General features: G+C 47.4%; 1 protein-coding gene across 3 annotated transcripts in view; it reads left to right on the forward strand.

Annotated features, from left to right (window-relative positions):
• The window catches only part of Dlgap2 (DLG associated protein 2), a 724,183-nt gene that overhangs the window by 698,279 nt on the left and 9,601 nt on the right, over positions 1-16,303 (forward strand). For 2 of the 3 annotated variants that reach the window (XM_021218882.1, XM_021218881.1), the window contains 4 exons: positions 618-970; positions 1,856-1,897; positions 8,334-8,419; positions 9,901-10,316. In XM_021218882.1, coding sequence (XP_021074541.1) covers positions 618-970; positions 1,856-1,897; positions 8,334-8,419; positions 9,901-10,316 — 897 coding nt within the window. The remainder of the gene's footprint in view (positions 1-617; positions 971-1,855; positions 1,898-8,333; positions 8,420-9,900; positions 10,317-16,303) is intronic. The other variant, XM_029532253.1, reaches the window with a different exon arrangement.

Below are 16,303 nucleotides of genomic sequence, written 5' to 3' on the forward strand. Positions count from 1 at the left end.
CATTTTCTCACACACACACATGCACACTCACACACATATTCACACATGCACACACATTTTCTCACACACATACATGCACACTCACACACACACATTCACACATGCACACACATTTTCTCACACACACACATGCACACACACACATTCACACATGCATACACATTTTCTCACACACATGCACACACACATTCACACATGCACACACATTTTCTCACACACATACATGCACACTCACACACACACATTCACACATGCACACACATTTTCTCTCACACACATATGCACACTCACACACACATGCACACACATTTTCTCACACACACATGCACACTCACACACACATTCACACATGCACACACATTTTCTCACACACACACATGCACACTCACACACATGCACACGTTTTTAACTTATATGCTAGATTCTTAGGTGCTTTATATGATTTTCCTGTCGTTACACATATATCCACAGAGATATCTTTAAACACAACAGGATCTTGTGCGTTGGCCTGACTTTCTCAGGCCAGATGCCCAGAAACAGCCTAACTGAGCTGCGTATCAGAGCTGTAGACCAGCTCAGTGGAGGATTTCCCCTGACTGGGCCTTCTTCTCTTACAGCTGTCTCCTACGCAAACTACAAGAAGACGCCTCCCCCGGTGCCTCCACGGACCACCTCCAAGCCCCTGATCTCTGTGACGGCCCAGAGCAGCACAGAATCGACACAGGATGCCTACCAGGACAGCCGTGCCCAGAGGATGTCCCCCTGGCCCCAAGATAGCCGTGGCGGCCTCTACAACTCCATGGACAGTCTGGACAGCAACAAGGCCATGAATTTGGCTCTGGAAACAGCTGCAGCCCAGCGCCACACGGCGGACACCCAGAGCAGCTCCACAAGAAGCATCGACAAGGTGGTTCTGGCATCCAAGGCTGAAGAGCTCCTCAAAAGTCGCTGCTCCTCCGTTGGGGTCCAGGTACTCTCCCTTGACCACCCTCCCCGGCGCCTGCACAGGCTGAGTCAAAACCCAAGTCACAGCCCCAAGTGTTTGGCCCCTTAACAGAAGCAGGGCAGTAAATGATGCTGAGAGACCATGTGTGCCTGCCACAGCATGAGAGACCCCAGGACAGAGCCCAGGGAGGTGAGACTCATGGACTTCCCTCACACACACTACCTAAGGGCTCACAGAGGTGTGGTCCTCAGGACTGACAGCTAGGGAGATGGGTTATCCAGATGCCTATAACAGGGGTGATGAACTTGTTGAAAACAGGTCAGCCCTCAGGGAGTATTGGGAATAAAGAGGCCGACAAGTGCTTCGAGCTGAACATGTGACCCAACTGGAACAGTGTGCACCTGGGCTCTTCCTCTCGGCCTTCTGTCCCAGAGGCCTCTACACACAGGAGCAGTATATCCTGTGGTGTCGGGCCATGCAAGGGTGCCCCGCCGTCCCATTAGCCTCCCCGCGTCAAGCCTGGCTGGCCCTCCCACTCCTCAGTCAACTCAGAGAGCTTGACTTAGATGCATTGAAGCATACATAATACAAAAAATAGGGGGTCTGTCTCAACAAACAGCGTCAGGTGACCTCCTCCAAGCCCTAGCGGACACAGTTTCGGAAGCCTGGCTTTGCCGACATAGGTTTGCCTTTTGCTTCTGCGCCTCGGCTCAGTCCGTGTGGCAGGTTTTAAAATCCTAACGATTAATTCTTCATACATACATCCTGCAAAGGAAGAAGTTCACAGATCTGGAAGGGTTGGTCCCACATAGGACTGGGGAGGACAGGCAGAAACCCAGGGGGGTGTCGGCCCACTGGCCTGGGTCCTTGAGCCAGGTCTCCACACTGTGGCTTCGTTGGTTTTTTTAGGATTCTGAATTCCCTGATCATCAACCCTACCCAAGGTCAGATGTAAGTACCAACCCTCTCCAAATTCAAGCTCGCATGAAGTTTTTTCTCTCTCTTCTTTGGATTCTTCATATGACTGCTCTTGTCACCTCTCTGTCCCGGCTCTATGTGCCAGGCACTCTGTTGGGTGCGTCACGCTGTTGCACAGAACCCTTGACAACCCCACTCAGCCCCCACTCCAGGGGAAGACACAACTTGCAAGCCTGAGGAGTCCTAGCAACCGTAAAAGCATAGGACGGTTGCCATTCCTCTGTCTGTAAAGACCCAGAGTTCTCCAAATACACTAGCACACATTCACTATCAGGTCTCCAGGCTTCCCCTGTGGTATCCATAGCCAGAGTTGTCCGTTGGTGGTCCATGATAGGACTGAGGATGGAGACTCAGTCTGTGCAGCTAAAAGAGCCCGATACAATTTCAAGAACTCATAAAGTTGGATTATCATTCTCCAAAGGGAGACAACACTTCATGCTGCCTCCTCAGAGCTGGGCCTCCACCTGAACTCACAACATACACTCTCCCCTCACAGCTGGGCCCCACACACCTTGGGCCCACTCCTGTTTGCAAGAGCTGTTCTCCCTTGCTCTGTTGTGTGCAGGCTGGGCCCGTGCCTCCTGCCTCTTGGTACCCCCAGCACCTAGCACAGTGCCCGGCACATAGAGAGCTCTCAGTTCATGTTGAGTATGGAGTGGATGGCTGTGTTGGTGGCGAGTGCTTGGTGGACAGATGTGTGAACATCTCAATGCCGTTTGGTAACTCATTCAACTTCCTTTTTCAGTGAGGGAAAGGAAAACAAAAAAACAACAACAAAAAGAAAACACCATAACATGAGCCCAGAGAGCCACCACTGTGTAAATAAAAATCAATTGGAAAGCTAGAGTGAAAATGTTGTGGAAGAGATGTGTTAGGGTAACAAGGGGTGTGGCCAGGCCTCCACTCCACCAGTAAGAATGAAGGCTCAGGAATGGACCTTTAAAAAGGCGGAAGAGTATTCATTCATGAACAGTGCCAGTGCCTGAGGGACGCACGGCAGACATAAACAAGCAAATAGACTTGGGTCATATCCCTAGCTCAATGACTTGTCTTTACTTAACCCTCATTAATGACCCTGTGGACTACGTGTCATTATTCCCACCCAAAGGAGGGGAAACAGGTGACCAGGGAGGATGCGTGCCTTGCCTGACACTGCCTGGCTAGGAGTGTCACTGTAATGGACAGAGCCCAGCGGGTGGCTTACCACAGCCCTGGCTGCCCAGAAAATTGGAACTAAATTGGGAAGCCATTCTGTACCAGGGGAGTCTGCCTTAGCATTCCTCATAAACATTACTGGGATTATCCATCTTGCCTGACCCAGAAACAGAAGCCAGTCTTACTCTGTTCTCGGCTTATAGAGAAGGGTCCATAAGATGGTGCCAAGCACTAAAGGACACTACTTCCTGTCTTGCCCAGACCCCCATCCAATTACCCAGAACCCCCCTTGTCTGGGGACTCTTGAGAAGAGCCATATGAATGTAGACAGCCCATAATTGGTAAAATGTTGCCCTCTCTGCTGAACATTATGACCCATTGGCCCCTGGAGTAACGACTCCTAGTCTGCAAGTATCACATGACCCTATACAGCCAAGAATAGGATCCCGGGAACCTGGAGAGATGGCCTGATGATTAAAAGCACATTACTGTTCTTGCAGAGGACAGGAACATGTCAGCCAACTCACAACAGCCTAAAGCAGCCCCGAGAGATCCAGCAGCTCTGGGCTCCACAGCCATGCACAGCACTCACTTGCACGTATGCACAGAAAGGCCCAGTGTACACATAATTAAAAGAATACTTTTTAAAGACAAGACCCTAGGATCTAAATGGAGCCTGCTGGACTCTGCACCATGTGGTTTCTGTAATGCTCTTTACATGGCCGCTGGCACCCTATTCTCCCTTCCTTCCCCACCCAGCTTAGAGCACCATACTTCCTGGATGGCTGGACCCTGCATGGTGGATTCAGCCTTAGGACCACATGGCCAGCTCTTGAGCACTCTGAACTTTAAACCAGATCCTCGAGCTAACATCCCAGTCCTGGGATGAGGAGAGAGGCTGAGTCCTGTGAAGTTGCCTACGCAGGTCTTCAGACCTGGAGCTGTCTGTCACCTGGCTCCCTTCCCTCTTTACCATGCCAGGCCTGAGTAATCCTTTTTGTTTGTTTTGTTTTGTTTTGTTTTGTTTTTTTCATCTTATCAGTTGATGGAGTGTCTGTTGTACAAAGGTCTTCTTTTTGTGTGGGCGTGTGGGCTTTGTGAATCTGCCTCAGTAGGAAGCAGGAAGTCTTCAGTTCCAGGCCTGAGCATACCTATGCAATGGGAACAATCACCCACAAGGTCCTTCCAAAGATGCCACAATGAGGAGCACCTCCTGAAGCCTTTGTGACTATTCCTGTAGAGGGTCCTGTTGTGTATCCTATACTGCACTCCGCACCTGGCACAACCACACACACACACACACACACACACACACACATACACACACACACACACACACACACACACACACACAGAGCTACAACTGCTGTTAGTTGGAACCCCCAAGCTCCTCACTTAAACATCCTATTTAGCTCCTGGACTTAGAATGGACTCCTGAAGGAAACAATGAGTTTATCTCAAAAGCTCCCCATCTGCCTCATTCTGAGGAAGGCTTCTAAGATGGAGCCCAAGGGGCTTGTTTGGAGATCAGCAACTCCAGGTGGGAGCTCAGGTGTAGTACTGAGCATCCTCCACGCTCCAGGGCTTACACCTCAGGGGCAACAGTTCAGGCTCAGACTAAAGTGGCTTTGCCTCAGTGTGGTGCCAAGCCTGGTCTGGTGAGAGAGAACTGGGCACAGGAGAGAAAGCCTTAAGCTTTTGTCCTATGGCTACCACTCTTGGGCCTACACACATCCATATCGTATGTGCACACATGCACATACTCAGAGGCACATGTAGACGGTCTCCACAAGATTCCTTAGACTTCTCAAGCAGATTGTACCCACAGACGCCTTTTCCTCTTCCCACCCTATCCTCATGGCTCCCTCTCATGACTTCCCTCTGTATATAGCCCAGCAAGAACTGAGAGTCGTGTGCCTGGAAGTATAGAGGTACCTGTCAGCCACCTCAGTTACAGGCTCATGTGTCACTCTTCACTGTCAACTGGGGAGCCCCTACCACCACCACCCCATACAGTTTCTGCCTCCAGAAGGACTTCACTGATTCACCCTTCTCTTGATTAGCTCTCCATCGCATATGGATCTCATAGACAGACATTCTGCACACTGTTTTAAATTTATTCACACTGGTGAGCACATTTCTTCAGGAGGCGCCATGTTGTCTCTCTCCTGTTGATCACAGTAGCTCCTCTCTACCCTGCATTTCTCTTCTGGGGACTTCTGGCATTGGCAGATCTTGAGCTCCTTTTGGACACATGCTGTCAAGCCCTTCAGCCTTCACCTTCCACCACAGATAGCTTCGTAGCCTTGTAGTGTCCTTTCAGATGACGACTTCTATTAAGTTGGCCAAACTCTTCAGTGTGCATTTCTTTAACTTAACTCTCCTGAGGGTCCTTGGTGGCACTGAGAAGACATGGAGTTTGCGGATAGCAAATCTCCCTCACTGTTCTTTGTCCTGGAAGGTGTTGGCTATTTCCATGTTTTTAAACAAGGAAGCAAAGATTCAAGAGAGCTAAAGAGATTTTCCTAGTGGTTGTACCACTAGCTTGAAGCACACCCAAAAGGGTATAAAACCTCCGCCTCTCTTGGTCACCCTAAAAGTGACTTACTTACATTAGAAAGAAAAAATTGCAGGCTGAGGGGCTCTCATTCCTTAGTCACTATGTAAGATGTGTGTGTGTGTGTGTGTGTGTGTGTGTGTGTGTGTGTGTGTATGTGAATCTGTGTGTGAATCTATGTATGTGTGTGAATCTGTGTGTGTGAATCTGTATGTGTCTGTATCATATGTGTGTGTGTGTGTATATGTGTATATGTACAAGAGTATATATATATATATATATATATATATATATATATATATATATATATATATATATATGTCAATGGACATGTGTACCAATAATGGCCTGCCAATCCATGCACTTCAGTCTAATTCCATCAAAAGCATTTTTGATGTTTTTAACTTTACAACCATCATTTAAATAACTGCAGGGCATCTGCCATCATGACTGAATAGTGATTTGCAGAAGAGCCCTTTTGCAGCCTCTATTTGCCCATATTTCCCCCTTATAAATAATACTATGGTGTAGACCTCACACGGGTCGGAGTGTATCACCATCTCTTTCAGCTGCATTCGGGGGAGTGAAGTAAATTAGACAACTATTTTCAATATTTTTATGGCAGGAGTGTGTGCTGTTTCCACTTCAAAATCTCTCTGAGAGGATACATTGAATTTATGTCACTTACTTTACACATCTCAAATTTGGCAGCATCAACCCAGACATGGAGGCACATGCCTAGGTAGGTAGGTAGGTAGGTAGGTAAATGGGAGTTGGGGGGACTCAACAACCACAGGTTGTATGAGATATTCCCAAAAGTTTGCCAAGGTAGACATATAAGAAGCATCATGACAAATCTGGTCTGGTGGAAAGCTAGAAATAACCACGTTGACCCTCCATTGAAGAATAAATAAGTAAATTAGATTACATTCATAACAGAAATCTACATAATTAAAACACAAGGCATGACTGGGATGGAGTTCAATAATAGAGTATTTGCCTAATATATAAATATAGATTAGGCAGATAGATAGATGATTGATAGATAGATAGATAGATAGATAGATAGATAGATAGATAGATAGAGCAAGCCCCTGGGTTCTAACCCGAGAAAAATAAATGAATGAATGAATGAATGGTATCTCTCTGTGCTGACACATTATTTTAAACATACTAGTTTATATTCAGGTCTTTTGTTTGAAGTATCAATAATCTACTTGTCCAGTAAAGTACATACAATTCAATGGGACCACGATCACTTACCAACAGGAGGCAGAATGGTGACCCCTAACAAGAAGGCCAAGATGTCTTTCCAGATTTCTTCCTCCACTCAACCCTTCCCTCCTTCCAGCTGTCAGAACCAACAGCACCAATCCTGTTCACCCTTTCATTAGAAATTCAAGAGCTCTGAGACGCCCATGGCCTTGAAGGGCGGAAGTCAGAGCTCTGAGGTCATGGGCTCCTGGGCTGGAATCCTGGCACTGCATACAATAAGCTGCGTGCCCTCTAGCAAGGAACTCACCTTCCTTGGTTCTCTAGGAACACCCTGAGGTCTTTGTGGGGACAACGTGATAAAGTTTAAGACACTGAACCAGTATCTGGCTCCTGGGCAATCAAATCACACATAGCCACAACCACCAGATCCTGGGGCCTACGGGGCCTGGAGGCGCAGCCACGGACCACAGACCCGGCCTGGGGCAGTGGTTTCTCCTCTCAAACACACAGGGTACACTGTCAAGGGGTTAACTACTTTGTTCTTCCTGGTAGTGACTTAAATTTTTAAGAAAATGTGTTTTTATATTATGGTATTTGAATGTGCTCTTAACAGTCCTGTAGCTCTGTCAGATAATGCTTTGAGTAAAGAGGATGCTGGCTGGCACCTGGAAAGATCTCCACAGCGTTACCGGCCTGGGCCTCACAGAATTTCCTACCCAGAGATCTAATGTGTAACAGTTTCCCAAAGCTGACAGACACGAAAATGCCTGGTGGGTTTGGGAGAACTTAGCGACTAGGGCCACGGTGAGGAGTCTCTTCGGGATGCCTGTCTCTGTTGTCACTTTGAGCAACCTCCTGGCCATCCCAGCAGCCACGAGGCTTCCTTGTCCCCCACCCCCAAAGGTGCTCTTGTCCCTTCCTGTGTCATTCTGTGTGCAACTACAGCCATCAGTCCTCTCCTCTTGAATTGCTTATCTGTCATTGTTAGCTGTGTTTGGCTCACACTGTCCTCACCTTCCTCACGGCAGAGAGTGATAAACCCGTCCACATCATGTAACGGTGCAGCCCAGCAAAACCCTGGGCTTTATTTATTTATTTATTTATTTATTTATTTATTTATTTTTGACGAAGCAGTTTTATCTGCATGCGTCTAAAAGACTCAAGTGCAGCCTTGAGTTCAAGGAGTTATGTAAAATTCAATGAAACCCCGGTAACCACATAATTATACAGATATAAATGTGCATCTCCCATCTTCCCTCCCTTCCTCCTCCCTCCCTCTATCCCTCCCCCCTCCCTTTCCCTCCCTCCCTTCCTCCCTCCCCCTCCCTCTCTCCCTACTCTATCTGATTCTACTGGATCGAGTACATTTCAGCATTAATTAGACACATACACAATCGATTACAGCAAGTGAGCAAGAAGAAAATAGTCCCTGACCAGATTCCACGCCTTGGGTCTAAAGTGAGATGTTCTGTGTTGAATTAGGTAGAAACAGCCACGGATTCTGACACGGAGAGCAGAGGCCTAAGGGAGTACCATTCTGTTGGTGTGCAAGTAGAAGACGAAAAACGGTAACTCCCCCCCACACACACACCACCACCACCACCCCCTTCAGAGTGGCTATGTCCCCCAAGCCAGCTGCTTGCTAAATGCTGGACTGCAAGATTCCAGTCTCTTTGCACTGGCCGTCAGTAATTGATTCTGCCTTCAGAGACAGGCCATTCATTTATACGTTGTCGCTCAAATATGAATGTACATGGGTCATGCCTTGTTTTTAGAAGGAGGAAGGGAATAATTCTTTTCAAAGTAATTTACCACCTATTGAAATAGCATCATAGCTCACAGCCCTGGGAGGTGAAAGTCCTTTATCCAAAATCCTTTCTCAGAAAGAGAGTAGGCTAGGGGCAAGGCAAACGTGTTTCTCACCTTATAGTGATGAGAATAATGAGGGAGAAGTGGGAGAAACACAGATAGGAGGGAGGGAGGGAGGGAGGGAGGGAGGNGAGAGAGAGAGAGAGAGAGAGAGAGAGAGAGAGAGAGAGGGAGAGAACCCAGATACAGGCTATGCCCTGGGATTGACTCCTTTCAGAAGTTTTACCTACAAACATAGAATGCCAGCGTGCACCTGTGGCCATGGCATTGTTTTGAACCAGGGCAGAAAATTGTTTTCCTGGCATTACAGAGCATACTTGCCAACTACACCGCAGCAGAAAGTACCAGGCTCTACACTGGAAGCTGCAGGTGCCCTCCCCTAGGCACGGGGGTGGGGGCGGGGGTGGGCAGTCCTTCCTGAAGGGACTCAAGATCCAACAGGAAAGATCCGGACTGCAAAGAAATTCACATGACAACCTAAGGGCCTATCTGCAGAGGGCATTGCTGAATGCACGTGCCAGAGTTCATAAACTTGGCTTGTCTCCAAAGCATTGGTTCTCAACCTATGGGTTATGACCCCCTTGGGGGTCAGATATCAGATATCCTGAATATCGGATAGTTACATTATAATTTGCAGCCTTAGAAAAATTACAGTTATGAAGTAGCAACAAAATATTGGGGGTCACCACACCATGAGGAACTGTATTAGAGGGGCACAGCATTAGGAAAGCTGAGATCCACTGCTCTAATAAAGGGAGCCATGGAACACCACTGTCACCCACTCAATATACTTGAATGGTGAATAGGTACCACCTAGAATCTGAGTAGTTGATATTGAAGTCCATTCATTTGTCACACCCTGTGTTCTTCACAGTGTCACTCGAGCACAGTAAGTTGGACTTGTAAGTAGGTCTTAGTGCTGAGGCTTGGGAGTGTCCCCATGAGGGTCTGGGAGTATTGTTCTAAGGCTCAGGAGTGTCCCCATGAAGGGTCTGGGAATGTTGGTGCTGAGGGTCAAGGGTGTCCCCATGAAGAATCTGGGGGGGGGTTAGTGCTGAGTGAGGCTCAAGGGTATCCCCATGAAGGGTCTGGGGATATCCCCATGAAAGTCTGGGGATGTCCCCTTGAGTGTCTTCAGGACAAGGCTGCATCTTTCCTCTGTCCTTCTCCCCTTTTCCAGGCACGGCCGTTTCAAGCGTTCCAACAGTGTCACAGCCGCTGTGCAGGCTGACTTAGAGCTGGAGGGCTTCCCTGGGCACGTCAGCATGGAGGACAAGGGCCTGCAGTTCGGATCCTCCTTCCAACGACATTCGGAGCCCAGTACCCCGACCCAGTATGGGGCACTGAGGACTGTGCGGACGCAGGGCCTCTTCAGTTACAGGGAGGACTACAGGACACAGGTGGACACTTCTACTCTGCCACCACCGGATCCCTGGTTGGAGCCATCCCTGGACACGGTGGAGACCGGGAGGATGTCTCCATGCCGGAGAGATGGCTCGTGGTTTCTGAAATTGCTGCACACGGAGACGAAGAGGATGGAAGGCTGGTGCAAAGAGATGGAGAGAGAGGCAGAGGAGAATGACCTCTCGGAAGAAAGTAAGAACATGACTTCCCCCACGGCGCGTTAGTCAGGTCACTTCTCAGGGAGGCAATTGAGCTAGTGACAGTATCAGTGGGGAGACATTCCTTCCACATCTGAGCAAATGAAAGGAAATGCTCTCTGCTGTCCCCCACTCCATCCCGAGAAGCAGTGCTCTGCAGGACCCGGTTGTCTTTCAGTTTGGATTTGCTTTGTTCTGTGGGTTGGAGATGAGATGAGATGAGCTAACTCTTCCCCCATGGTGCACCTCACTGCGTACTCCACTAACCAGTTCCCTGATAACTAAATGATGCCCAAGGAACACTGAAGCTGAGCAGGAATTCCCCACTGCAGGATGCAGAAGGACTTTACCCACAGTGTCCTCAGTTGAGCGTGCCCAGTGCTGACCTGTTCAAACCCCCAGGCTCTCAAATCCCTGCTTCTCCACAGAGAGTGTAAAAGACTCACTCTCCGCCTCTCTATCTATCTCTCTTTTACTTGAAGAAATCTACCACCGAGAAGTAGAATCAAGTGGTATAATGTGGAAATGTGTTTCCCAGAGGCTAGGGTAGTGGCCCGGGGGCTGGGGAGGGGAACAGAGAGGGAGGGGAGAGAAAAGGAAGGGGGAGAAAGAATAGGTCAAGGAGGGAGAAGGGAGTGGAGGGAAGAGAGGCAGGGGGGAGAAGAAATGAGGAAAGAAAATGTGGAGGAAAGTGGGGGGAAGGGAGGAGAATGAAGGGAGGGATGGATGATTAAGATTCAGGAATAGTTGATTGTCCATAAACCCACCACTTCTGTAATTAATAAGCAAACTGATCAAGGAAAATGGATTCAGTCAATTTGGGCCAAATCAGGAAGAGAGATTACCTGGCTTTTCTCAGCTTCTTCTGTAGCAATGCCACATTTATAGAAAAGATGAAATGAAACCGAGAGGATGTAAGTGTGCCCCTGTAAGCCGTCAGAACCCCGTGAGGTCTCTTCCTTCCAGGCAAGGTCCTCCTCCAGCTGGCACTTCAGCCTTTCCCTTCCACCAATGTGGGCCTCCTGAATTCTTTTTTTTTTTTTCCTCTTTTAATTCGTTGGGAGTCCATTAATCTGACAACCAAAAGGAGGGGCGGGGCATACATGTCTGTAGTCATCCATATAACCTGCCAGGAGAGTTACATCATTTGGACGCATGTCATTCTAGAACATTCTAAAGGTTCTGATGTGCTTTTGGACATGCAGATAAGGATGCAGCGGTTTTCCATTTGTAAAATGACAGACGCCACCTTACTTCGTTCCCTGTGCTTAGTCTATACTGTACCCTTCCCGTGGGCTATACACACATCCTTTCAAGGCAGTGTTTAATTGACCACGCACTGTCTGCCAGTGACCTTGCCAGCAGAGCCCCCATCAGCCCCGCCTCGCCCACTCTCACGCTGGGACTCCCCATCAGCCCCACCCACCTCCACGCTGGGGTTCCCTATCACCTCCGCCCACACCCACACAGACTTTTGCATTGCACGTTCACAGTTTCAATATCTACTGTTTCCAGAGATATCCTCTCTGTGTCCACATTCTCCTTACTGTTTCAGAAAAATATGGGCCCGCTGACCCCAACCCAGGATGTCTTTTTGATTCACCACTGCCGTGAGATACCATTTATGGTCCGTGGAGAATGCCCAGACTGATAGTACCCACACAAACAAGGTCATTGTGACAGGGCTGTGGAAATGCAGAGATATGTGGTCAATTCTTTTTCCATGGGCAATAAATACCTAAGTGTGAAAGGTATCTAGGCTGAGGCACAGTCACAGGTTATAATTTTTTTCTCTTTGGGGGAATCCAAGAAAACTGTGAATTTCCTATCGTGTCCCAAAAGTACTTCCATGTGACTGAAGTGGCCGTGGGATCCACCAGCATAGCTACGATGTGTGTGAGATCTCTGTGCTTGAGAGCCTTGGCTCTAGGAAAGTGCTCCACTCTAGGTCAACTATAGATCAGAGTAAGTTGCCCGCCTTCTGGTTATAGTCTCTTAAATGTGCTATTTAACCTTTGGAGAACTGTAAGGGTCGTCTTCTGGACTCTTTCAGTGCTGTTTATGCCCAGTGAGAGTTTACTAAGCATTCAATGGCCAAGCTGCTCTTGGTTGGCCAAAATGATACAAGAAATGAGGAAGCTTCTGCATAGAAGGTAGAACTGAGGGACATAGGACCAGGAGAAGCCTTCATCAGGAAGAGCAAGACACCAGGATAATGAGAGAAGTGTGGACAAAATGCTTTGGAGATCTGAGAGGAAACTCCTAGGTGACGTTGTAGATAAGGTGAACTTGTGCCATAATCTGATGGCCCCGAAAACAGACAGGGGTCAAAAAAAAAAAAAAAAAAGGAGACTTGGGACACAAAAGAGACACAGAGCTTAGAAGCATGAGCCCGTGGCCTTGCCCCTCTTGAAAAGACCACTTAAGCATTGCCTTTTCCACCTGCCTGGCAGAAGTGTCATTCAGGACCATGATGGGGTTGGTGTTTCTTAAGGGTTGGCTTGGCACTGTCCCAGAGATCCCTGGGTCTCTGAATGCAGAGATTATAATTAACGTGTTTTATGTGTCTGTGATATCTCACACACGGGCCTCTGCAAACAACTATTGGGAAGAAGAAAGGGAAGAAGGGAGGTGGGCAAGCTTAATGAACAACACCATTCACATACTTCTCATGTATTATAAGCACATCCAGGATCCCAGGGCGTTAGTCTGTGTCCCCAGTGGGGTGGGAGCCTCACATGGTGCTAACCCTGAAACAGTAGCTAAATGGCCTTGACTTGCATGTTCTTTCACCCCCAGAACATGACTTCTACACCATGAGCCTTGATCATGGGGACAGGAAGTAGAAGCTCTGAGCCACCCCTAAGTTCTACTCTCCTGGGCACCTGTGTCTCCTTGTGATCAGAGATTGGGACTCTGCCTGTATCTTCCACTTGCCATGATATTGCACATACACCTAGCCCAGAATTAATCAAGTTCACAAGTCTCCCTAATAATGCTTAAAACTAGGATAACCCCCGAGTCTGGGTCTTATTTTAGCAACAGTCGTTGGTCTCCACACTTTTAAAATTAAGATTAAATTAAATGGCTTATTAAGCCAAAACTCTGAGCTCTGAATATTGAAATTTTCACTGCATGAAATAATTCTTGCCCCAACTCTAATTTTGTAACCACAGTTCACTGAACTGATTGAGTGTATCTAGATGTACCCAGTGCTGTGTGGCTAATAAAGGCTAGCCTGAGCCAAATACAGACTGATTCTGGTTAAGGCCTACTGCGCGGGCCTCTCACTTTCAAGAAAAAAATGGAAATATTTAAGACATAATGGAAACTCCTGCAAAATTAGAGTTTGGCAATTTCATAGTAACTAAACTAAATGGGTAAGGACGTGAAATGAAACCAAAACTTGCTAAGTTGTTTGAAACAAACAAAAACGTCCTAAATATCTCATGACCATATGGAGCTGGGGCTATCTCAAGACCTCCATACAGGAGGAGCAGCAGATGGACAGTCAGGTCTTGTGATGGGTGTTGGGCTCCTCATCTACAAACATCTGCTCACACAAACATTCCCCAATTGTATGCTGAGAGCTCAGGTAATCAGAGAGACCTTAAGAGATCAGATATCCAAGATCCCCTTTCACAGTCAGGACAAATAGCCACCAAGGTCATAAGTCACATGATGCCAGAGTGGGATCAGATGGCGGGCATGGATCGCCTGGGCCATATTCCATGAAGGGTGATGGTCGTCTGTGGATGGGAATGTCCAGCTGTGGAACACAGTGAAGGAGCACAAAGCTGAAGAGACACTGCCCCTGTCTCTCTTTGGCCAGAATTCTGAAGCAGACAGAGGAGAAAAGGGGACAATAGTAGAAGCAGGGATGCCCCCCCCTGCCTTTGTGTAAACAGGATCCCAGGGTGTGATGTCCTGCCTCTGTGCAAGCCAGATCCCAGTGCACAAGCAACAGCATTCAGGGTGGGAAGGATGTGTGCATGTATATAACACGCGTATAACATGGCCCCGTGCAAAATGATGTCTACCCACTGCTGGTGGACTTCTGACAGGAGCCAGGCCACAAGGTGTACCCAGTTTGGGGGCAAGATTGACAATGTCATCAGCTGGCCAGAGTCTTACTGAGAGTGTGGGAAGAGCCAGTGAGGGGCCAAACAACTTCAGTCAGATGCTCATGACCTTGAAGAAACCAGAAATGGACAAGCCTGGGGCCTGAAGAGAAAATTTTTGGGAGCAAGCAGCCACCTCTGGTGCTGTAAAATTAATAACCAGGGAATCCCAAGAAAGGCTGTTAATACCAAACAACCCTTTTAAACTCTGCAAGTTCTATAAAAGTCCACTTTGAGTTTTAGAATGTTGCTGGGATTTCATCGCAAATTTTCATAGAATTAGAAATTAGACGACACAGGTGAAAAATAAATTCAGAGCCAAAGCAACTAATCCAATTTTTTTTTCTTTGTCCACCAAAGGCCAGAGTTATATCAGGCTCTTTTGAAAATTTGCATTCTGGTGAGCATTCTGCTGAGTGCCCGTCCTTATCTATGTCTCTTAAGAGGACACTGTTGAAACTCTGGCAAAATTAGGCAAGTATAATAGTAAAGAATAAATTGAATTTTCACTTCAAATTCCCTGCAATTACAGGGAGCTATTTACAATATAGGTCTCCGATATGATCACTCCTATTCACTAAGTGGCCAAATTCACCTGCCATTAGCAGCTGCTCGTTAGCTGTGCTCCCACATGCTTTATCTCCCTGGCACTGCTTAATTTAGACCTGTGACAATGACTGCACCACATTAATCCATACCGAGAATTGCCGTATATGCGCCTTGCAGCTAAAGATTATAAATTGAAGTCTTTTGCGGATAGTTCAGCAGAATTCCATTTCAAGAGGAATAAAAAGATTAGGTATTTAAACTTCAAATTTTGTAGAACAAATGGGTCTGGTGTTACAACTTTAAAGCAACAAAGTTAGTAGAAAAAAACCAAATACACTCATTCATGGCTTCTGTAATTTCATAGTAACAGTTTGATTGAAATGGGCTCTTTTAAATATCATCAATCACTTGTGCTACAGGATACAATGAAACAGAAATCCCACCTTCCATAAACAAAAAAAATCTATCTTCCAGACACCAAGACTGCTGCTGATCATATTCCTGTGGGGCATCCGGTGTGTAAATGAGGGGTAGTGTGATGTTTGTCCCTCTGAGTTTCTGTCCCAAGTCCGGCCCACCCATGCCTCTCTGTCCCTGCATCTTCCCTTGCCCCCTTCATGACATGCCTGAACCCAACTCTGAAAATCCCAAATTCAAAACATCTTGGGCAGGGACAGGATTGGGCAAGTCGAAAATGCTACATCTGACCTCACAGGACAGGCGACTCAGCCAAGTGTGAGTGCTCAAGAGCTCGTGCGGTTGTAGGAAGCAGCTGCAGGCCATGTGGGAAAGGCATACTGAAGAGTTTGGGAATCTGGTGGTTACACTTGGGTCCCACCTCCTGGTGCCTCATTATCTGAAATTAACCATTAACTCAAACACCCTTTCCTAACCATTTCTAACAAGGGATGTTGGATCTTACCTACCTCCAGGAGCCTCCGCATCCAGCCCTTCTCCCTTCTTACTTCCTGTCACCAGCTGATGGAGAACACTGTATCACACCCCGTAACCTCCCATTCTCCTGAGGCTGGAGGGAAGCCAATGTGGTCTCATTTGCCCACTGGCTGACTAAACCATGATTTTGGGTGGCTCGGGAGTGTGTGCAGTCACTCGCAGACTCAGCTGTTCATTTTAAGAAATACAGACAAGGGTGTGTGCTAGACTTCTCTCTCTGATCTTTCCCAAATGTGTAATTGTTCATGATCAAATTTTAGAGCATAAAAATCTACAAATAAAAGGTAAGAGAGAGAGAGGAGGAAGGAAGGAAGGAAGGAAGGAAGGAAGGAAGGAAGGAAGGAAGGAAGGAAGGAAG

Source organism: Mus pahari, chromosome 19, assembly GCF_900095145.1.
Source record: "Mus pahari chromosome 19, PAHARI_EIJ_v1.1, whole genome shotgun sequence".
In the NCBI taxonomy this organism is placed as follows: Eukaryota; Metazoa; Chordata; class Mammalia; order Rodentia; family Muridae; genus Mus; species Mus pahari.